The sequence below is a fragment of the Micropterus salmoides genome, unplaced genomic scaffold (genome assembly GCF_014851395.1).
Source record: "Micropterus salmoides isolate LMB-PRFRI ecotype aquatic unplaced genomic scaffold, ASM1485139v1 Ms_hic_scaffold_19, whole genome shotgun sequence".
Taxonomy (NCBI): Eukaryota; Metazoa; Chordata; class Actinopteri; order Centrarchiformes; family Centrarchidae; genus Micropterus; species Micropterus salmoides.
Genome location: NW_024041039.1, coordinates 17,851,274 through 17,874,096, shown reverse-complemented (window position 1 = coordinate 17,874,096; position 22,823 = coordinate 17,851,274). Strand labels below are relative to the sequence as shown.

At 41.2% G+C, this 22,823-nt stretch overlaps 4 protein-coding genes across 7 annotated transcripts in view; 1 reads left to right on the top strand and 3 right to left on the bottom strand.

The window, feature by feature from the left end:
* Window positions 1-386: 386 nt before the first annotated feature.
* On the bottom strand, window positions 387-4,142 carry yy1a (YY1 transcription factor a). Its single transcript, XM_038728443.1, has 5 exons — window positions 3,526-4,142; window positions 2,481-2,631; window positions 2,055-2,115; window positions 1,468-1,626; window positions 387-1,242 (listed from the first exon to the last, which is right to left on the bottom strand). The coding sequence occupies exons 1-5, from the start codon at window positions 4,022-4,024 to the stop codon at window positions 1,060-1,062; spliced, it is 1,053 nt and encodes a 350-aa protein (XP_038584371.1). The 5' UTR covers window positions 4,025-4,142; the 3' UTR covers window positions 387-1,059.
* A 2,091-nt stretch (window positions 4,143-6,233) lies between these two features.
* On the top strand, window positions 6,234-11,903 carry degs2 (delta(4)-desaturase, sphingolipid 2). The gene is made up of 3 exons (XM_038729098.1): window positions 6,234-6,315; window positions 8,896-9,638; window positions 10,285-11,903. Exons 1-3 carry the CDS (start codon window positions 6,234-6,236, stop codon window positions 10,426-10,428), a joined length of 969 nt encoding a protein of 322 aa, XP_038585026.1. The 3' UTR covers window positions 10,429-11,903.
* Window positions 11,904-12,069: 166 nt separating this feature from the next.
* The window catches only part of evla (Enah/Vasp-like a), a 41,311-nt gene continuing 30,557 nt past the window's right edge, over window positions 12,070-22,823 (bottom strand). For all 4 annotated transcript variants that reach the window (XM_038729096.1, XM_038729095.1, XM_038729094.1 and 1 more), the window contains exons 4-13: window positions 20,330-20,387; window positions 19,962-20,017; window positions 15,852-16,105; window positions 15,546-15,661; window positions 15,290-15,317; window positions 14,629-14,671; window positions 14,236-14,296; window positions 13,951-14,008; window positions 13,780-13,837; window positions 12,070-13,568 (exon numbers count right to left, since the gene is read on the bottom strand). In XM_038729096.1, coding sequence (XP_038585024.1) covers window positions 13,531-13,568; window positions 13,780-13,837; window positions 13,951-14,008; window positions 14,236-14,296; window positions 14,629-14,671; window positions 15,290-15,317; window positions 15,546-15,661; window positions 15,852-16,105; window positions 19,962-20,017; window positions 20,330-20,387 — 770 coding nt within the window. In that variant the 3' untranslated portion in view covers window positions 12,070-13,530. The remainder of the gene's footprint in view (window positions 13,569-13,779; window positions 13,838-13,950; window positions 14,009-14,235; window positions 14,297-14,628; window positions 14,672-15,289; window positions 15,318-15,545; window positions 15,662-15,851; window positions 16,106-19,961; window positions 20,018-20,329; window positions 20,388-22,823) is intronic.
* Window positions 16,117-19,953, bottom strand: LOC119910465 (ena/VASP-like protein). Its single transcript, XM_038729093.1, has one exon. The coding sequence runs from the start codon at window positions 19,407-19,409 to the stop codon at window positions 18,033-18,035; it is 1,377 nt and encodes a 458-aa protein (XP_038585021.1). The 5' UTR covers window positions 19,410-19,953; the 3' UTR covers window positions 16,117-18,032.

Here is a 22,823-nt window from a genome sequence, read left to right as displayed (position 1 = left end):
TGGAATCAGACCTTTAATTTTCAATGCTAATTTTGCAGTTCCCTCGGGGGGGGGGTGTTATGTCAATGAGTTGACCATGTGTTGAAATCACTGTTGCACTTACCAGCTGTAAGATGTTTTTAAAGATGCTATGAGCTTGAAGAGAACAGCCAGATACTAGGTCCTTTTCATCTGTGTCTGAGCATTTGATTGGTACCAGGTTCAGATTTGTTTAAAATGTTATAGAACATTTCTGAATAAGAACTTCCCCATCTCTCATATCTAAATGACCTGAGTTGCTCCAGTATGTCTCTAAATTACATGTGCTACTAAAACAGCTAATTGTAGAAAAACACTAGAATTATATTATGTTGCGTTTTAATTGTGGGAGGACAAATGACACTTTATTGGTGGTGCAAGGGGGGGGGAAAAAAACATTTTAATCAGTGATAATTGAAAATCACATGGCTATTATCTACATGATTCTGATGTACAAAATGAAAATATGCAAAGACCACCAAACTCCCCCCTCGAAACACATTCCCATGAAGAGGAAAGGGGGAGGTAAAACAAACTGAGAAACCTTTCAAGAGCTACAGGGACAATCTTACTACATATTACCACAGAGCTTATGTCAAACAGTGTACAATATGCACACTTGGGGGGGGGGAATACAAAATTGTCATTGCGGAGGATCGATGCAAATTTTACATCTATTGCAAAAACTTTTAAACTGGCTGTATTAAGGTATAAATAAGTTTAGGCGCGGATCCATTAACTAACATCTTCACAAGAAGAAAATTGGTAAATTGTTCCATCCAGGTAGCGCCAAAGTAGGGTAGGATGCCTGAGGGGGCGGGGTTGTCACGAGTTCATTGTTCAAACCTCCACATGTATATCAAAAAGTGTGAGAAAAGGTCATTTCTGTTTAAACCTTTTATCTAGAGATGATACAAAGGGGACTTCTTATCTCACAACAAAGCAAGCCACGGGACAGTAGTTTGTCAAGGAGCGGCGATTCAGGTTCGAGTCCTCCAGTGTATGCTCACGTCGTTGTCGTTAGCCGGGTTTAGGGCTGATTCACTGGTTGTTTTTGGCTTTGGCGTGTGTGAGGATGTGAGACTTCAGGTTGGTTGACTGGGCAAATTTTTTGTTGCAGCCATCAAAGGGGCACACATACGGGCGGTCTCCAGTGTGAATACGCACATGTGTGCGCAAGTTAAAGTCCAGAGAGAACCGCTTTCCACAGCCCTCAAATGTGCACTGGAGATGAGAAATTAAGTTAACACCGCTACATGGCTCACAGATAACTGATCATCTGTCAACAGCAGGTATTTCAGATGACAATACAAGGTTTGTATTCAACTGCTCTGACACAAAGCTAGTTGGGCAAGGCTTCTATGCCAACATTTTCTTTTCCTACTACTAATAAAACAAAGTAAAATTATGCAACTTTCTGTAGAAGGAAAATAAAGTGAAGGAACTCACCTGGAAAGGTTTCTCTCCTGTGTGTACGAGTTGATGCCTCTTCAGTTTTGAGCTCTCGACGAAGGCTTTGCCACATTCTGCACAGACGTGCACACGAGGCCCGTGGGTATGCAAGTGCTTTCTCATTGCTGAGTTGTCCCTGAACATCTTGGTACATCCCTTAGCGGGAGAGAAACATTTAGCTTATTACTCCATTAGCCATATGCACTTGACAGTGTAGCTTTAGCAACTGAATCATATCAGCTCAGAGTGCTTAAATGTTCCTTATACCACTGTAATGAATACATGCATGTTCTCAGTAAAGGACATGTCAATAATAAAGACATACAGTACAAGTGAGTAAGCTTCTGTTCATGCACTGAACCTGCATCCATTGCACAGCCATGTATAAACTATGGGTGGTGTTGGTTCAGCGGATAAGACATGCCTTTGGTGTGGGAAACCAAGGTTCAATTCCCCACTGCAATACCCTGAGGAATGTGTATAAATGAAGCTCTAGTTGCCAACTAGAAGCTTTTTTATAAAAGCGCCAGCTAAATGAATAAATGTAATGTAAACGGGTGTAATAAAGAGAACACTGCACTCACTTTGTGTGGACAAGCTATCGTCCTGGGTGCATCGTCTTCTTTTACTTTCCTTGGCTTCATTCTGCAACAGAAATAAGTGGTCACACCATTATAGAATGTTCACACAAATATCTACACTCCTAGAAACACAAACATTTGAAAAGAAAAAACACTTTTGGTCCAGCATGGCCACAGATATTTGATTCCATATTACATTCCATACTGTGTGTGCAATGCAATGTGTTGGTTTAACTATTTATATATATATTATATATATTATATATATATATATAGCATATATATATATTCACTTTTGGACAATCACAGAATTTAACAATGTTCCTTTAACTGGCCTTTAGTGAAGCAAACCAATTTCTCTCTTAAAAAATGGTTTATTCCGGCCCACTGCTTTTGACTCACAATCATTTTGTTTGGGTGAACACTTACCTTGCAAACTCGGCCAGCTGTTTGGGGTCCGAGAGGTCAATGCCTGGTATGCCTCCAGGAGGAAGCTTCTTCCCTGTCATGTATTCAGAATAATCTGGAGGAGAGTTTTCACCAGAGATTTGCTCCTCATGGTCTATGTCCTTCTTGTCATCTGAAGGAGAGGGACAGATGTGTTGATAATTAAAACAGTGCCAGAACATGTGGTACAAATTGATTGAAGCCATTCAGAGCTAAACATTTATCCCCCACTTCCCCATATTTCCTGACACTCTCTAATGTTACTAATAATAGAAAAACGTAGTGTGCATTCAAAACATTTACTTTGTACACATAGCCACAGTGTCATGGTACCTTTTTTTAACAAATGGTGGAAAAGAATAAAAGACACAACAGATTTTACGACTTCTTATTATGGCGTAATATAAGGGTTGGGTTTAATATTTTACAATCTACCTAGAAATAACTAGCTTTTAATTCTGTTCATTAAGCGAAAGACCTACGCTAACGTTACACTTTGAAATATCATTTACCAATTTGACAATGGAAATGCCCTGTCACCTTTTAAACCACAAAATAGCCACTAGGATAGAGCATTAGCGAGCAAGGGAACTACTTTTGGACACAGGAAATTGAACCCATATGATCATATAAGGAGTGTTTAAAGTCTCGGACATGTAAAGTATGAGGGGTTCCTGAATGCACCACCGCCGTAACAGTTGAACTGAACTGCGCCACAGCGGCCTAGCGGAGCCAGCTGCACTCGCTCCCACTCTCGCCGCCATCTTCGTCGGCCAAATAAACGCCATTTTTTCGGGCCGCCATACTTTCTACACCGGGGAAATATGGCGGCGCCCATCGACACATAAAACATGGCTTCCCATAAAAACAAAAACATTTCAAATGAAGTTTAATTGGCTCCGAGTAGGGAAATAATTCCTACTTTAGCGGAGGACAAGGCCCCAACTGGGCCCGGTCACACGGTACACATGCTGAGAACAAAGCGAGGCACCAGCTTGCAGGAATTCACTCAGGACTCTGAACTCACCTGATGCCCACATAGTAACAGAAAACTCCCCCTCCAAAGTCTTTATCTGGACCTGCTTCTGTTCCCATTTTCTGCCCATTTCTCCCCCGCTCAGGTAGCTCTTTTTGCCCGCTTTCTTTCCGCTTCCAGCCTTCCTCATCCGGCCTGTCGACGAGCTTTTCCCGGCCACAGTAACGAGAGTCTGTTCGATATAGTCCTCCTCCACGGCGGGCACCGGAATGAGGATTTGATCCTCATAACCGTCGTCCGTGTGCAGTTCAGAGTCATCCTCGCCCACCACCTCTTCTCTCGTTTGCACCAGAATCACCTCTTGGTGCGGGTGAATCGAGTTTGGATCATCCGTGTCAAGAGGCTGTAAGGCGATCATAGGCTGGTGTTCACCGTCGTCTCCAACAACTGTTGTCTCGATTGTCTCTACTTCGATTTCGTGCAGTTCTACTATTTCGGCTGGCATTTCTGACCCGTCCGTTTCTATGTACAGGGTGTCCCCTGATGCCATGATTAATTTTGTATTTCCTCCTACTTGTATGCTTGTTATTTTATTTTTTTTACACTCTCTCTTTCCCTCCTGTCTACACTCAGCCTTCCTCCTCCCTCTCCGACAACAACTCTACACTCATGTACTCTCGTCGCCACAATGCTCCAGTTTTGAAGTCTCGCGTGACTTGGAAAGTCAGCAAAAAGTTCCATCAAACATGAATGCTTCAATTTGGCGGTAATGCACCGTTAAACTGGTTTGCCAACCGCCATTAAACCCTAAAGAAGAAGAAGAAGAATGCTTCAATTTAATATCAGAATCAGAAATTCTTTGAAACAGTTGGTCGCTTTACGCATCATAAAATATCTAAAAATCTAAATATAAGAGAGTGTGATATGCACAGTATTTTACATAATTGACAGAAATGGTCAAATGGAATAGATCCAAATTTACACATAGCCTAAATATAAGGAGTGTAGATATGTACAGTATTGACAGAAGTGCCATAAAAGTGTCATATATATGTAGGCCCATATATATACAGTCCCCTCCAAAAGTTCTGGAACACAATCTTATGGACCGATGAGACCAAGATTAATCTCCAGGCCAAAATGTGGAGAAAGAAAGGAACCGCTTATGATCCGAAGCATACAAGCTCATCTGTGAAGCATGGTGGAGGTAATGTCATGGCTTGGGCGTGCATGGCTGCTTCTGGAACAGGCTCATTAATATTTATTGATGATTTAACTGATGATGGTAGCAGCAGAATGAATTCAGAAGTGTACAGAAACATTTTGTCTGCCAATTTACAGAGAAATGCATTGAAACTAATCGGGTGGACGTTTATCATGCAGCAGGACAATGACCCAAAGCACACTGCCAACAAACCAAAGGACTTCATCAGGAGGAAAAAATTGAAGGTTTTAGACTGGCCAAGTCAATCACCTGACCTTAACCCAATAGAGCATGCATTTCACCTCCTTAAGAGGAGACTGAAGGGAGAAACTCCCCGAAACAAACAAGAACTAAAAGAAGCTGCGGTAAAAGCCTGGAATAGCATCACAAATGAAGAATGCAACAGTTTGGCGATGTCAGTGGGTCGCAGGCTTGAGGCAGTTATTGCAAGCAAGGGTTATACCACCAAATGTTAAATGTTATTTACTTTAAGATTCTTTGCTCCATTACTTTTGCTCACCTAAGAATGCTGTGGTCTAATACAAACGGTGGTATGTCCTTAGTTGTTTAACACATCTACCAGGAAATAAAAGCTGAAATTCTGAACTGTCTCATACTCATCTTTTGATCTTAAACCCAAATGTCTTCAGTGAATAACAAAAACAAAGGAATTTGCCTTACCGTTCCAATACTTTTGAGGGGTGTGTGTGTGTATGTGTGTCTGAGGACAAACCATCAGCCTATATATGACTCTTGGCCAACACCTCAGCTTTGTACTCATTTGTACAATTTAACATGTAGTTGCAAATTAAGCTTGCATAATAATTTTCATTACTGAACAATATGTTGTCTTTTTTGTTTGATTATTTGGTTAATTATTGGTCCATGAAATTTAGAAATTAAAGTAACATTTCCCAGAGGCCAAGGTCACGCATTCAGATAGCTGGTTGTGTATGAGCAATAGTCCAAAACCCAATTTATAATATAAAATGGAGAAAAGCAGCAGATTCTCAAATTTAAGAAGCTGGAACAAACAATTGCTTTGTATTTTTGCTTGAAAAATGACTAATCAATGGTCAAAATAAATGTATGTCAACTTAGCAATAGGCTACATGTCTTGTGCTTACAGTGTATTCAGGAAGAAATCTAAACTGAAAACTGTGAAAATATAAAATAAACACAAACATGTTCATGGGATGGGGACGAACAACCTAACAACAAAGGTGGTCCTGTCAAGAAATAGAGCAACTTGTCTGGACTGTATTTAGGCCCTACTGCATTTTATCCCTCTAAATATATTGTAGCCTAATATCATTAATATCATTAGGCTACTACTGTCATTTTTCGCGAGAGAACGTAATGAAGGTGGAGAGCATAGTCAGCAGGTGCACAGCCAACTTTAATCCCTCCTTCAGCTCCTCGGGGAGGAGCTTGTGATCACACCTTACACTTTCAGCCTGCAACCTGTGACAGTGGGTGTGCCCCGACGCTGTGAAGGTTTGATGACACACTTAACGCCACAGAGCCGGTTGCCTTGTCCAGAGAAAGGATAGCCATGGGTAAAACAGGTGGAAGACACGATTTTGAATGGGTCTACAATGATCAGCCGCACACTTCAAGAAGAAAAGAAATTCTGGGTAAGAAATTAGGGGAAGAAATTAATAAGACTTTGTCAACGCTGAGGAATCTGCTGAATTGAATGTAGGGTTAGTTTGTGTATTAAGTTGAAGTTTTTTTTCCCTCTCTCACCGCAACCCATTTAAAATCGCAGCCGGTTAAACCTGTTTATTAGCCGCTGCTTAACGAGCTATCAGTCCACAGTGGATGGAGGGGAAAAACTGAAAGATAAACACAAATGTGAATAATTCCCTTAGGTAATGGAAGTTACACCACCTTTTTGTAAGTAGGCTACACGTAGAAAAAGTATCTCTTTGAAACTGCAGCTTTTTAAGGTAAATATTTTACATACCTTGTAATTCAGTGCAGATGGTTGTCAGAGATAAACACAGTATCATTTCCATAAGAAATATGACTCTAATATTTAAAGCAGATTACATGAGTGGATGTTTCTCACATTGTTTACTCTCACAGTTGACTTAACGTGGGTGGCTGCATTATTTATGTAATGGCAGAAAATTTCCTCTTACATTTAATCTTTTATGTTATAGTTTGGCATCCTCAATCTTTTCTCTCATTATTAACTTTTTCTGTATCAGTATACTCATTATATTAGTCTGTCCCCACATGTAGGGTTGAGGTTGCTGTTCTTCTCCTCTGCTTCAATGTTCATTCAAGGCCGGGAGAGGATTTCTGTTCCCCAAAACATAGAAACCTAGACTGTGTAAATGATTATGCATCCCTTTGCTCAGGGCCAAATGCCCAATGCCGCTAGGCAGCAGGTCTCTGGACCAGCTGATTTTCTGTTGTAGTACTTCTCTGTCACTCTCTTTTTATTAATAAATTCTTCAAAGACAATGGTTGGTTTTCACTTAATTATTATTTGCTTAGTCCATTTCCACGACAATTTACAGTATTTTTGAGATATTTTGTGGGTAAAAGTCACTACTTTTTAGAAAGAGAGCGTATGCATATTAGCAGCAAAGCCTACATTAACATAGTCACCATGCTGGTAAGGTGTAGATAGGCAGATAGAGATGGAGCGAGAGGAATGGCATGTTTCAGTATCACTCCTGACACTTAAATACCAGAAGATGTATTTAGTTTTGCTTGGAAATTCCACAGAAGGCTGTAGCCAGTTATTTTTGTGTAAACCAAAGTGCCTTAATTTCTCTTGAATTCTCTTGTCAGACAATAACAGCATATTGATATCAGGTGCTGGTGACAATGGCCATGGGCTTGCTAGGTAACAAGACCCATTCCCTGCTCATGACAAACACAGACACAATGCAATGCATGAGGCGAAAGGCTTCTGTGAGAGTCAGGGAGGATCACTGACAGAATAACCTTCATTCAAACAAACCGCCTTAAACCACTTTTGTTGTATTTAGTGGATTCATGCAAGATAATATTTGCCTTAACTGTGCACTGTATGTGTCATCCTTTCTTATTTTATTCAAGGATATCAAATCTGTATTTAGAACAGTTATCTTTGGTCATCATCTAAACCTTTTGATGTATATTTGATCATGGCTTTGTCCAGCAGTCTTGTGGTCGCATGTGATGGTTTGTTTGACACTGCTGAGCCCTGAATTATTAAAGTGTTTTGTGTTTAATTGTCCCATGCCCTGCTCGGAGAGGCAAAGGGATGTGACTTTTTTAGACTATCTTGTGGGATGTTTTGATTGATTGAGCAGTTTTATGAATTGAATAGCAAGTTGTTTGGCACCCAGTTCTGGCCTTGGCTTGCATGTCATAAACTTCATAGTACATCAGCTCTTGCCATCGCAGTAGCTTGTGAAGTCACGCACATGATTAATGGTTGTGATGCTGCCTCATGGTTGATTATTTTTAAATCATACTGTTTATGTATATTAAAAAGGAATGTGTAAATATGTGTGTTGGGTCATCTTGGCTAAACATTAACTGAAGAAAGAGGGTTTAGGCTACATGCACCAATAATGTCACTGATACTCTGGTGTTCTTTACCTACCATTTACCACTGATCCCACTTTACATAGAGCTGAGCTGAAGGCGTGATGAGAAGCAGGCCAGATTTGCATGATTTACAAGTCTTAACCCCTGCGATCCTGAATTTTGAATGGATAGGACGAAACCCTTTCTGACTTATTTGCACCAACTATGTTTCACTAAGTGGGCTATAAGGGGTTACCAGCATATCACACCCTTGTATCTTCCTTTGTGTTTCTTGTCCCTCAGCAAAACAACACCTCTGCCAATTAAAAATAGCTTTGTCAGCAGGCTCTTCTCAGGAGAAGGGCATGCAACATGCTCGATTGTGCTCTTTGGGATACACAGTATCGTGACAAAGTATTACCCAGTCATAAGTTGAAAATAACATTGAACGAGCCCTGGTAAACGGCTTTCTCTGCTGGATTCATAACAGATATTTTACTTTTATTTAGATCCCACGTAATTATTTAAATTAAAAATTAAAACTGTCAGTTGGTTCCCTTTATTGTCCTCCTCTTTTCAACTCTAAAACTTTTCCTAAACCTTTAACCTTCTTCTGCTTTTACTGCATTCTTTTATTATCTTCAGCCTTCTCATCCCTTTTTTCTGTCTGCTTCTCTCCTCAGCCAAATATCCAGAGATCAAGTCTCTAATGGGTCCAGACCCCCAGCTGAAGTGGGTGGTATCAGGCATGGTCCTAACCCAGCTCCTGGCCTGCTACCTAGTCCATGACCTCTCCTGGAAGTGGATCTTCTTCTGGGCCTACGCCTTCGGAGGCTGCATCAACCACTCCCTGACTCTGGCTATCCACGACATCTCTCACAATGTGGCCTTTGGCAACAAGCTGGCGAAGTGGAACCGTTGGTTTGCCATGTGGGCCAACCTGCCCATTGGGTTGCCTTACTCTGCCTCCTTCAAGAAGTACCACATCGACCACCATCGCTATCTGGGTGGCGACCAGCTGGATGTTGACATCCCTACAGACATTGAGGGATGGTTCTTCTGCACCCCGGCCAGGAAGGTGCTCTGGCTTTTTCTCCAGCCCTTATTCTACGCTCTTCGCCCATTGGTGGTCAATCCTAAGCCAGTGTGTTGCTTGGAGATCCAGAACGCAGTTGTTCAGCTCACAGTAGATTTAATTATCTACAATCTATGGGGGCTGAAGCCCATTGTTTACCTGATTGCAGGTTCTATCCTGTGTATGGGACTGCATCCCATCTCTGGACATTTCATAGCCGAGCATTACATGTTCCTGAAAGGACACGAGACATATTCTTACTATGGATCACTGAACTTGATCACCTTTAATGTTGGGTATCACATGGAGCACCACGACTTCCCGAGCATACCTGGCAGTAAGCTACCTCAGGTGAGACTCTGTTACTGTGATAAATCATGACTAGATTTCCAACAGGTAAACTCTGAACTTGAGTCATTTTTTCTGAGAGTATTATTGGTTGAGTGGTAGAGAATGAGGACGGTTGCAACATTACATCACCACCGGGTGTGGGCAGATAAGACGGGCCTCTCCTGTCTTTCAGAAACAAACAGAAAGGTATCAACTGCAAATATTTATCAGATGAAAGGCCAGGCTCAGTCACTGATTAACTGAAACACCACAGGAGCATGAAGTGATTCACAGTGAGATACCAAGCTAGAAACTGCTTTAATTATACAATTTGTTTGAAAATGATTTAGTTTATGAGCTATTTCTTTCTTAACAGAGGGAATATTACCCTTTTTAGATTAGAAGAATCCATTTTTGAACTACCAAGTGATACATGTTTCAGGATTATATTTTTAAAATGTCTCTTTGGAATAGAAATAATGAAAATCTGTGGTAATTTCTTTGACAGAAATCAGGTGACATGTTGAATTAGACTAGTTAGTCGCCGAGATGTTTCTGACACTTTACATCTGCAATTTAGATGTGTGTTTATATGTATATCTGACATACAATTTACGTTCTTCTATTTAATTTTTTTTTTTAAGTTTTCATTCTCTCTTATTTGTAGGTCAAGCAAATCGCAGCAGAGTATTATGACTCCCTGCCTCAACACACTTCCTGGATCCGGGTATTATGGGACTTTGTGTTTGATGACAGCATCGGCCCCTATGCCAGAATCAAACGGGAGTACAAGCTAAGCAAGCAGGAATAAATCTGTGACTAATTATGTTTCACTCTTTATGTTTCCCTTTAAAGAGGAATGTGAATTTCAGTCAGTTAATAATCTAAGTGACCACTATGAAATATTATATTCTCTTGTTTAGATTTTGTGTGTGGCTGTTATTGTACATAAATGTTATACATGTTCTCACCTAAATCTGTCCTGTCCTGTACTGTGACTATAGGACAAATGAATGTGCACATTTCAGTTTCATACATACAGTTAATGGAAATGGGAAGAGAATTCGGTTACAGCTAGGTTGTTTCCTTCACCCTGTTAGTTTTCATGCTTCTATTCCTGCTATAAACAGAAGGCCCCTTTGCTGTGATACAGGGATGGCACTGATACAAGAAGGAGAAAATGATGATTACATTAATATTTCCTTATCTGCAACTGGAGACAACAATGATAATAGTATTCAGAACAGAAAAACACCTCATTTTTATAGGTTACAGGTCACATACATTCTCATCATCTCGGAGATGTCACTAGCTCTGTGTTCTCTTTTTCCTGCCGAATGTCAGGCTTCTTAAGAATTTCTTTTCTGAGATTCTCAGAATTTCGATTCTGAGAATCAAGGCTTACGAAAGCCTCTCAGATTACTCAATACAATTTCACCATTGATCATGCAGAACAGTGCTGAGGTGGAAAATGAGCATTGAAACTTACCTGTCAGTAAGAGGAGCCTTTTCTTCAGTGACGCCCCATTCTGCTTGTTTGCAGCTCCATTGTGCTGTAAACATGTTTGATTATATCTACAGGAAGTGGACAAAATAACAGAAACACTGTATAGTGCAAAAGTAGTAGTTCTTTAGAAAATTCAAGTTTGAGTCTCTAATGTTGCTCAGCAAATATTCCATTAAGACTCTTTGAGTCAGTGTTAGTGAGAGTGTTAGTGAGGCCACTGGTCCCCCTTGCTCATGCAGTTTTGCCATTTTTTCTTTCCCCTGTCTTCATGAGTTTAGAGATCGCCACCCTGTATAAATTTTGGGTGGTCACAGCCAGTGCACCAGCAATACAGCCAGTGACAAATATTAATCACAATTTTCATGTTGTGAGTGTGCCAGGCAACAAGAGAGAACAATTACGCCTGATATTCACTTCCTGAACTGCAGGTGCATCCAACACAAAATACAAAACGATACGTAATGTCATGTTGAAATAGGCCATAAAAAAGAAAACAGCATTAGCAAAGAGGAGCAGTGGTCACAAGTTGTCCCTGACCTTCACTCAATGAAAGTCTTCTAACGACAGCAAAGCAGCACTTCTGACTTACAAATAAAAACATTACAAGCTTGACCAAATTAGCAATTACTGCAGAGCCATTCTATTGCACAGTGTTTGTTATTTTGCCCACCTGTATGTACATCTTAATCTATGTGTTGTGATTGATATTTGTTCTTTATATTTAAATGACTGTACTATACATGAAAACAGTAAAAAAAATTATAGATTACAACTATAAATATTGAGTTTGTGTTTTCCATTTCCTGAATGTGTTTTGTGGTAACCAAATGTGAGTTTTCTTAAATATTAATTTTGCTTAATATATATTTATTAATGATATTTAAACACACACACACACACACACACACACACACACACACACACACAGTTTGATTTGACGCAGTCTGTTTTTGTTTGAATGAATTTACTTCCAGATTTTAAATTAGAACGTAGTTGAGAGCGGACAGAGTGGATAGAATGCAACAACCGATATTCAAACAAGTCCTTCCTGCAAAGACACATTTAGCTACCATCACATAGGCCTACCATTCACCTTCTGCACATTTTTACCTAGGTAAGATTTGCATATTGCCAGAGCAACCCCCTTCATTTTCCCCACTTTGCTACCATTATTATCAAGTTCAACTTCTCATATACAGAAAGGGGAATCTTCATGGAAACAAACCACTATAATAAATGTACCACCGTTTTTCTTTTTTTCAAACCAAATAAAAAAACGAATTAATAGAGATGGGGGGTTCATGCATACTTGGGAGGTTCACAAAGCATAGGATGACTAATATATAGTACTACATTGTTTTATATCTAGGTAAAACCAGGTGGCACATTTACATGTGTTGGCCTGTTTTTTGAATGATCCCCAAGTTTCAATGATTTCACACATCTGAAAGGGTAGAGAGAAGCGTATCCCTCGCTCACACTGGAGTTGTAGAGCAGACTGTTATTGTGTGTTATCTGATTAACTGCCAAAAAATCAATTGCTCATTTGTAATGTGTTAAGCCTTGGATGCGAAGGAAAGAGGTTATTGAAGTTGCTAATTGTGGTTCAAACATTAATAAGTTTTCCAACATCTCTGGAGAGAAAAGGTTAGATGCACAACACCAGTATGAACAAGGTCATAAAAAGCCAGTTTGTTCTTTTTTTTTTTGTTTGTTTTTTTTTTTATATATGCCAGTCTGGGGCAGGTGAGTCTGCAGCACCATGATGCCCGTATTGTGCTTGTTATCATCAAATAGTTAGGGATAAACTAACCACAAAATAATAATAGAAAATATAAAAGGCTGACATAAATGCTGTGCAAGATTCCTTTCTCCTTCTATAATATCAATAAAATACTCATTGTAATCAACAGCATCATCATTATCACCACAGTTTTTAAATAATAAAACAGTAAAAACTTAGAAAACAAAAATATTTTCTTCTTAAGACTTGGACTGAACAGAGAACAAAGAGCTGCAAAACTGGGCTGACTGAGTCTATAGGTGCACAGAGAGGACCACAACACCAAACTCAGCACGAACGTCCGTCCATCCTTTCATCTTTTAGTACATTCTCATCCTCTGTTTGAGTTCATCAGTCCTTTTAATCGTTCTTTATCCATCCTTCTGTTCCTTCTGCTCCTCTATCTCATTAACCCCCTTCTCGCTTCTTCTCTGTTTCTTTCTTCCATTTTTTCGCTGTCCAGCAGACTCAAATGTTGGCACAACATCTCTGCAACTTGCATCATGGCATCACGAGGTCACAGAAACATTGAGAGAACATTCCTTGGTCCTCACGTCTGTGCATCTGCATGTCCATCCACCTCCAGCTCCTCCTCTTGCTCTCCTACTGTTGCTCAGATGAGATTAGGATGTACTGATTCTGCCGATTTCTTGTCTGATGGCTGCAAGAAAAGAACGCGGCATTTTAAGGAGTGAAACTTCCTGCTTGCTATGAATTATAAAACCAACACACTTTTTATGTTAGGATTTTACTCAAAATAATAAAGTTTTCCTGCCAGTGAGTTGTAAAAAGTAGTGTTTGGAAAAGATTAAATGAATTAAACATGCTTTGTGCCCCTGGATACTGCCATGAACTTTACAAGCATTGCTTACCGTTAATGATTTCATCTTTCACCTTATGCAACTCGCGTACAACTTCATCCAAAATTTCCTGTAAAACAAGATCTGCTTGTGAGTTCACAAAACACAGGGTGTGTGAAATCGTTAATCCAGACAGTATAAACCCTTAATGTGTAATAAAACACATTTGAACATTTTACCAACCTGTTTCATCCTGTCAAATTCTGTGTCAGCTTCACTAGTGCTGCCAATGGGTCTCACCCTGCAACACAAAATAATAAATGAGTTGAATAAGAGGAGCCAAGTGTTTTTTCAATGGATGAGTGCTACAAACCACATATGTATGGATTACATCTTGTTAAACAGGTTTTTTCTTAAACACAGTTTTGCCACGTTTAGACAATTATTGAAATCCCTGTGGTTAATGCTAGAGGTTTATTATTTCATATGACGACCACACTCTCTTTACTCCTCCTCTTATCCACAGACCTGGACACCAGAGACGACTTGTCTGCAGAGTTGGATCGTTCCCATGGCTTCTTCACAGCATCTGGCGAAGGGGAAAGAACACATGGCATAAAATAAAACCACTCAACAAAATATGTCAAATAAACCATTTTTGTGTTGTATACTGTATTGTGTTTTTAATTGTATTTTATGTAATTGCTAAAACTGTACGTATTTCTAATGTACTGTATTTATTTCAGCCCTATTTCCTTTTCCCTAAGTGGTTATCCCACTTGTCAGGCCGCCATTGTAAATAAGAACTTGTTCTTAATGACTTGCCTGTAAAAATAAAGAATAATAATTTTAAAAAAAAACTGTAGATACAAATGTACTGGCTGTGTTGTACAAAATTCTGGTGGGAAGGCTGTTCTGTACCTGTTGAGTTCTGATGACCTGGCCCTCGACCACTGGAGTCATCCTGTAGCAGAGAGAGAAATGAATTATCATTACACAATAGTCACTCAGTGTTACTATAAGTTTCCCAATCAGGTTAGATGACATTTGGGAAATACACTTATTTGCTTTCTTGCCAGGAATTAGATGAGATCTCATATCTGTATGCTAAATATAAAGGCACCGCCAATAGCTGATAAGCGTAGCTTAGCACAAAGACTGGCAATTGGGGAACATTAGCTAGCTTTGCTCTCTGTAAGTAACTCAATCTGCCTACACGCACCTCTAAAGGTTATGTCTTGTTTATTTCATCCATACAAAAACATAAAAAGCAGCAAGTTGTTGTTTTATGTCGTGTTGGACTAATTCTTGGTAACTGTCTGTCACACGACCCCCGTAAAACCATAACATGCCATTTTTTACACTTCAGTTTTTGTACAATTTAAAAAAAAGTGACATATAAAGTATTACATGTGCTGGGAGGTGGATTGTGTTAACCCTGGACAGAGCCAGGCTAGCAGTTTGCCCCAGGTTCTAGTCTTGATGCTAAGCTAAGCTAACCTGCTGCCAGCTCCAGCTTCATATTTAGTGTATCAATCTCCTCATCTTGCATATTTCCAAAAATGTCCAAAAAAAGACTTACTTCATCAGGTTTTTCTGAAGCTTTCCGTCTATGAGAGGAGGAAACATGTATATGAGCAAAATGTGACATAGACATACAAATAACTCAGTAACTAGTACAGAAAGATTGAGACAGTGATAAAATAGTACTACAAGAGCTTTTTGAGATAACCATTTCCAGCAAGTAAAGTGGAACAGAATGGCTGACAGAACAGGTATTTTCCTCTGATATGATTAATTTAAGGTAAAGGTGATGGGTGTGTGTGTGACTGTTTTACCTGCGAGCTAGTAAGGCATTCATCTCCTGCATCAGTCCTTCCCCACCACCACCACTGCCACCACTAGACCGGTTGGAGTCACTTTTGCCACTAGACCCGGGCGGACTGCTCTCATCCTGAAAAACACATTTTAAAATCGGCTTCAGTTTTTTTGCTGTGCAGGTTTCTCGACTGAGAGTGCTCTTTGTCTCCTTACCTCCTTCCCACGAAATACACCAATGACATGGCTTCAACAATTAACGACTGATTAAATAAAACCAGAAGGACTGGACCTACATCTCCTGAGCTTTCACCATGGAGGCTCACCCTATGCACTTTACGTAGTTTGGCTCCCGCCAGTGCTGCAGCTAGTCCTGAAGGTTGGTGCTGGACCCCAGGTGGGCCCCCAGGAGGCCCTCCACCAGTGGGCAGTGGAGGGGGCATGGGTGGGGGCACTGCCATTGGGGGAGGTGGACCTGGTGGTGGTGGTGGGGCTGGAGGACCAGCCATGGGTGCTGGAACTGCAGCTGGAGGAGGCGCCACAGAAAGCATAGATGGGTGACCTGCAGAGACAGGGGGGCCTGGGAGGGGCAGAATTAGATACTGGTTAATGGATGGTATGGGTTGACTTACCTTTCTTGCCCCTTGGAAAGTTGTATGAAGACTGAAGGAATGATATGCTCTCTCACTGTATAATGAACACCTGACAACTGTTTACTACAAGACTGCTGACCACTGGGTAGCACTTGTGCAGCAACTTCAAATGATTTACACATTACAGTAGTCATATCCATGGAGAGAGGGATATTGGCTATTTGGTAAATTAGCCAACAACAACATATTATTGTCTTACGGTAATTCAGTTGCAAATGGGGATGGTTTTGAAAACTCCTTGGGGGCTCAGTAAGTGCAGGTGGGAAACTCAAATATCCAAGATAGCTGAAAGCAACAAACTGCTTAAGGCCACACATTAACCTTGAATGAATGAGAAGGCCTGACACCGATTTTCTGAAGGAAAGAAGCAGGGCTGCATTTAATGTGAGCTGCCTTAAAGACAGATCATGCAGAGCAAAGGCAGCATTGGTCTAAAATATGTTGCTTTTTTAGTTATTTTAGAGATGTTAATGTAAATCTCTGTCTCCTCTCATTTTCTGTACTTACAGTGACACCTTATCCCACAGGACAGAAAGAGGCTGCAAACAAGCAACATCTACGTTTGCAGTATTGCTTGTGAAAGTGACAGGTGCAGCCACATGAAACAATAAAACCAAGAGCAATTTAAAAAAGCCCCAAACAGCATAACCACGTGGCAATAATGTTACTTTGATGACAAAATAAAGGTGACAAAACTTTGATTTTTGTGGACTTTGATCACTTCAAGTAGGTTTTAATGTCTTTGTGGGATGACTTCCAGAGCATAATTAAATGAATGGAAAGCTAAAGCTACCAGGAGGTAAATCTAAAGAGATGTATGTCATACTTACTTACTACACTTTTATTGTGTTTTCTCTGTACTCCAGCACGTTGGATTTCAACTGAAACAATGACTGAGATTAAAGTGCCGACTTTGGGGAGGGATAAACAGTGTAGAAACTGTAGCCCTGTATAATACAGTCTTCTGATATTAGGGGACAGAAAGTAATTGCACAAGTGAACACAACCTTAAATAAAGTAATCTTAATATTTGCTTGCACTTGGAGTTAATGACTTGCTGAAGTTTATGAGCCATAAACATTGGCAAACACATGGTATTTCCCCTGGTGAGAATACTGCTACCATTCATGGTGGCATTTTTCCTCAGCATAGTTTTCAGTACACGAAACACCTGTTGAGCAGGATTGAAGTCAGGTGGCTGACTTGGCTGGTCAAAAACATTCACATACTGGGTCATAATAGCTGCTAGGTTTCTTGCTTTTATATTAGAGTTGTAGGCCTTTTCCACAGAAGACATTTTGACATGTCACTGTAAGAAAAGCACAGGTGTAAATAACAATTGATGATGTTTGAATTCCATCCAGTTGCTTCAGTTTCAGGGTCACACTGGCTCACTACCATGACCCACTGACACATGACATCTTTATTGTTACTAATAACAGCTGTGCTTTTCGTGGTACAACAAGTCAAAGTCCTATTTACCTGCTGTATGGTGCTGAAATTGGAGAACTACGTATAAAAGTGTCAATGAGTTCTAGACTGTTCAAAAAGTTTAAAGGCTATATGCACACACACACACACACACACACACACACACACACACACACACACACACACACACACGTATTTCAAATACAGGCTGATTAGACCTCTAGTCAGATTACTGTTACTAAGTTAACTGGGTAGCGATATCCATAGATATCCATATCTATATAAAATTGATAACAGTTTTCTCACCCTATATGTGTGGTGCTCACAGTACTAAGAAGAGGTCTAATCAGACAACATGTGAAAACACCTGTGTGGGTGGACTATGTGTGTGAAGGGCATTATGGGCGGGTACATTTTGTGTTTTTAAGGTTCTTGTGTAGCACTATGGGTGAGACACAAACACATACACACACACACAGTACACATGTAACATCCCTCTGTTGAGAGACTACCTCCTCCTCTCTCCTCCTCATACTTACTGCTGCTGACCATGGGGGCCTGCTGGGGGACGGGGGAGGGGGTCTTCTTGGGCGAGCCCCCATCAGACATGGCAGTGTAAGAGGGGGGTGAGGAAGAGGAGGTAGTAGTGGTGGGGGGCTGGGCCTGTTGGTAGAACAACTGCTGATGTTGTTGTTGTTGCAGATGCTGTTGCTGCTGAGGGTGGAAAGTGGATGCGTACTGGGGTTGGTGACTAGGGGCGGGGCCTGGGGCTATCTGACCTATCAGAGGAGGCATGGGGACGGCCTCGCAGTACTGTGGGGTGAGTGGCAGATGCTGAGAATGAGGAGAGTAGGAGTTGTCTGGCTGGCCGTTGGAGTGAGGGTGGGGCTGGTGCTGGGGGTACTGGTGAGGGCCTGTCATGGAGCTCGGGTCAAGAGGTGGGGGCTTCATCCTAGTGCTCAGGGGTGGGAGGGGATGAGCCATCGGCAGGACGGGCTGTGAGGGCAAACCCTGCTTCACAGGCATGGCCATCATAACTGGAGGGGAGGAGGAAGGGGGCAACTGGGCGTACATTTGTTGCAAATGGGAGGCGGACCAGGTGCCGTGTTTAGGGGGGAGCATGATGTCTTGTTGCTGCAGTTGTTGTTGAAGGTGTAGGTGGCGGGCTGCTGTGGGAGGAGACAGGGGGATCTGACGGACCTGTCGGCCCTGGGTGGTCACTCCTGCCTGGACTGGGGAAAAGGCTGAGGCGAGTGAGGTGGAGAGCTGAGAGGAGAGCTGAGCCTTGTCCCTAGCAGCCCCCGCCTCTTTCTCCTGAGAGGGAGAGGAGGAGGCGGAGGAGGGAGGAGAGGAAGAGGCCACACGGACGTAGGAGGGTGGCAGTGTGCTAGCCCTGTACTGTCTGTACTCAGGAGGAGTGTCTGGGTGGGTGGGTGGGGTGGAGACTTTATATTGGAGAGTGGAAACGACTGTGACGGGCAGAGAGAGAAAGACAGAGAGAGGACAGAAAGAAAGAGGAGATGCATACGAGGAGGAGGACGAAGGAGGGCAACAAACAAAGGAAAAAAGAAAAGAGAAAAACGTGAGAAGAATGAAAAGCAACCAACTGAGCAACCAAGCAAGTAAAGATGAGAAAATCAGGAGCAATCCAAAAACAGAAGCCAATAGCAAATAAGAAAGAATCAAAATATCATAAAAAGCAAAACAAGCAGCAGAATGCAACATGACTGAGCCATGGTCAGAAAGCATATGGCATTTCCCCCCAACAGTAGCTGGAAGAAAGAGATGGCAGTAGAGCATGTTGCAGGGACAGGGGGGCACTGATATCGCCACTGACAGCAGGGACAAAGGAGGATGTTTAAGTCTGTATGTGCATTAAAGGGGCAGACTTGAACATTTATATGTGTGCATGGATAAAAAAGCATAAGGTCATACAAACTGGGGAGTAGTGGTTAAAACTAAGGCGGGAAACACTAACACAAACGACAGTGGGAAAGCCTGTTTGCCTCCAGGAACCTACCATATCAAGGTCTGAAATCTGGAATTTATTAATGTTGAATTCACCTGTTTGCTGTGGGAAAGTAACGTGTGCCTGACCCAACAGTGACCATTTCCCTCAATAAAAAAACAAACAAAGCAGAGCAAATATCCATTTGCTCCCCAGCGCAGCTGTCTATTGACAGTTGGAGTGTGCTATGACTTTTTATGTTGTTGACAGTTTTCTTTTGAATGCTTCCGTAGCTAGGAGCAAACGCTATTTCAGCCTTCAATTCATGTTGGTCTCCACAGCAGCGTGTGTAAGAGAGTGTGTGTTATTATAGCTGGGTGTGGGTGTGTCTGTTTAAGCCTCACCTGATCCTGACGTTCGTCGCTCCCTCTCCTTGTGCATCTGATGTTGCTCCATCATCCTATGAATTGGAAGGATGTCACTGCTCTTTTCTCACTTTCTGTTTCAATAAATCAAGCCAAATGCGTAGTTTGACTGCCTCTCTGTTTATAACACTATCATCAATGATCAGAACATCAATGACTGCATTGTCCTTGTAGGGGTTTCTAGAGATTAGAAGCAGCAGCAAAAAGATGACCGTGACAGCTTTGTTTGTATCATAAAAGTCTTCTCCCATATGCTCAGAATTTGAATAATATATGTTTTAATGTTTGCTTTTCTGTGCAAAGACAGCTTCATGTATGCTCTTCTATACAGCGGTTAGAAATCATACCTCCTCTGTGCCTCGCTTTCCTCTGAGGAGGGCCCATTTTGACGCTGGACAACTGGACCTGAAAGACACAAGGCGAAAAAAAAATCAACCACATAAAAATACAAATCCACACGTCAGCCATCATCTGCACTCCTAATTAAGTTAAGCTGCTGATCTGCCGCTCTACTTTTATGTGTAAACTTTCTATTTATAAAAGATTCTAAAGGCTAAGAAAACTCCCACTTGGCACTGAATATCGGCTTTTACTGCAGTAGATGCTATTAGAAGCCAAACAACCGCACAATACAGAGTGTACCACAGACAGTGAGGCTGTGGCCGAGGCATGGTAGCCATCACACCTCACCTTCCGTCTCTTTAAACTTTCCCCTCTCCTTCTCCTTTCAACTTCTAGTTTCCCTCACCCATCTGTTCACTGCATGAAAATGCATTGGTAGCTTTGTCACTCTGCATTTACTTTCTATTCATCTCTATTAGATGTGTGCCTTTATAGCCACCCTATACCGTTAAAATGTTTAGTGTCGTTCTGGACTGTTTTTACTGTAGGATTCAGCACAGGTCTAAACATGGACTATAACCAATAACATGTATGTAACGTCTTTCAGTCTCAGTGTATGTGGGAGATTAATAGGGAGTCATTTTAAGATACATTTCCGTAAACAAGCCCTCAAAATCACAATCATCTTATATAAAGAGTCACAGAGAGTGTAGGAACAGAAGCTGTATTTACTGAATGAACAGACAACAGCAGGCATCATGTGAGGATCTTTGCCCCAGAGAGCCAACAAGCTGTTTATAATGTAATTTGCTTAACATTTTGACAGCCACAGTAATTTCAACTGTAAACCACAGCAGAGAAGAATCTAAGAGAGTGGAATAAACAGAAATATCAGAAGCATGCAAATCTGAAATCAAAACGCATTTAACATGAGCTAAAGGATTCTTGAGTATAAAATACTTGGGATTGGTCAAGATATAATTCATTAGCGTTTAAGTCCCTATTGTCCACTGTAATTAAGTCACCATTGGCCACATGATAATCTCAGTTTAGCACTTTGTTTGTTGACCAACTACAGACTCGTCTTCAGCTCCCCCCCTCTACTGAGTGACGGAGTTAGAGCCTCATTCTGGGGCGGCTATTAACGGGGAGAATCAGGGAGAGCGCTTATCACATATCACATCAAGAACACCCACGGGTGATATTTCTGTTGGCTGTGTCTGGAGCAAAGGTGTGGCAGGCGGGGCAATGGGGGCAGTCAACATGAGGCAGAGCTGTGGCTTCAAACTGCAGTTGGAAAAGCACCGCCTGGACCACAGCGAGGACTGAAAGTGATGATTATAACTACCTGGGATTGTTTCGATGCATTGTTCAACCCTTTTGACTGTCGGACAGAGCACAACAATGGGCTATAATGTGACCAAAAACAAAACTTTTTAACCTATTGTTTTTAATACTTTAACCTGCAGTGCGCATTTTACTCTCCCTTCTGACAGAAAGATATGACATATATGCTCTGCCATACTGAGTTGCTGCTGTTGCCACAGTCACTCCCCTATAAGCTCTGGCAAACCAATCATTGGCATATAACACATCACTACCAGATTTTAAAACTCCGGAAGGCCTATAATGCAAATAGAGAGAGATTTTAACTAGTGGTCCTTGGCTTAATCAGCATTGTATGAACTCTTTTGGCAAGGGCTTGAATGTAACGGACGTTTATTTATATGTAAAAGTCCCGCACTGTAGCTTTAATATTATATGCTATCAATTAAACCAATCAATCAACTACACACTTCTTGACAGTACCTTTTACACAGGCAAATAAAAGTGCTTTAAGCTAATAATTAGACAGTTTTAATGTTTTTAAAAGTGGAATAATGTAACTTATTTTATGTACTTACAGCAAGTCTGTCCACCTAGTGTTACTCTTCCTGAGGTTTCTTCCTTTGTTGTGACATTTTTTCCCGTTTACCTAAATTTGTAATTGTGGGCCATATAAAAAAATGTACTTGACTTTTGCCCCAAACCCTTAACATTAAGTAGTGTTTTTCCATCATCAGGCAATAACTAAGAAGGCTGGCGTGCTTCAATTCAGGCTGCCACGGCAGACCCTGGTTTCTTTTGTTGAGCTACTATAATGAGAAGCACAGAAGAAAAGAAGTGATGCCTGGAAGATGTCTTGTTCCCCTTCCTCCTTGACACTTCCCTGAACTGTGCTTGTTAGCTAATGCTAATTATTTGCTCCTCTTGCAAAGCTGCACATTATAATTAACAAGTATCCTGACGATTAAAAGCAAAGAAACTCTCTGCAAGACGACTGTTTGCTCTGATCAGGCTTAATTAAGTATTTTAGAATTGCAGTTCTCATCTTGAATAAGCAGATCACAATGGATCTGATGCTAAGAGGGAGTTGCATACATTAATGAGGTAGATGTGACGGAGACAATTATCACCCCGTGCATATGTGTTTGTGTGTGTGCTGACATACTGTATGGT

Bases quoted from the DNA above. Each gene is read 5' to 3' on its own strand.
- yy1a (XM_038728443.1), bottom strand. From the start codon at position 4,024: ATGGCATCAGGGGACACCCTGTACATAGAAACGGACGGGTCAGAAATG. The intron at 2,632-3,525 runs GTGAGTTCAGAG...CCTCTCCTTCAG, and splicing joins TGTTACTATGTGGGCATCAG to ATGACAAGAAGGACATAGAC. The intron at 2,116-2,480 runs GTAAGTGTTCAC...TTTCTGTTGCAG, and splicing joins CAGCTGGCCGAGTTTGCAAG to AATGAAGCCAAGGAAAGTAA.
- degs2 (XM_038729098.1), top strand. From the start codon at position 6,234: ATGGGTAAAACAGGTGGAAGACACGATTTTGAATGGGTCTACAATGAT. The intron at 6,316-8,895 runs GTAAGAAATTAG...TTCTCTCCTCAG, and splicing joins AAGAAGAAAAGAAATTCTGG to CCAAATATCCAGAGATCAAG. The intron at 9,639-10,284 runs GTGAGACTCTGT...TCTTATTTGTAG, and splicing joins CTGGCAGTAAGCTACCTCAG to GTCAAGCAAATCGCAGCAGA.
- LOC119910465 (XM_038729093.1), bottom strand. From the start codon at position 19,409: ATGCTCTACTGCCATCTCTTTCTTCCAGCTACTGTTGGGGGGAAATGC.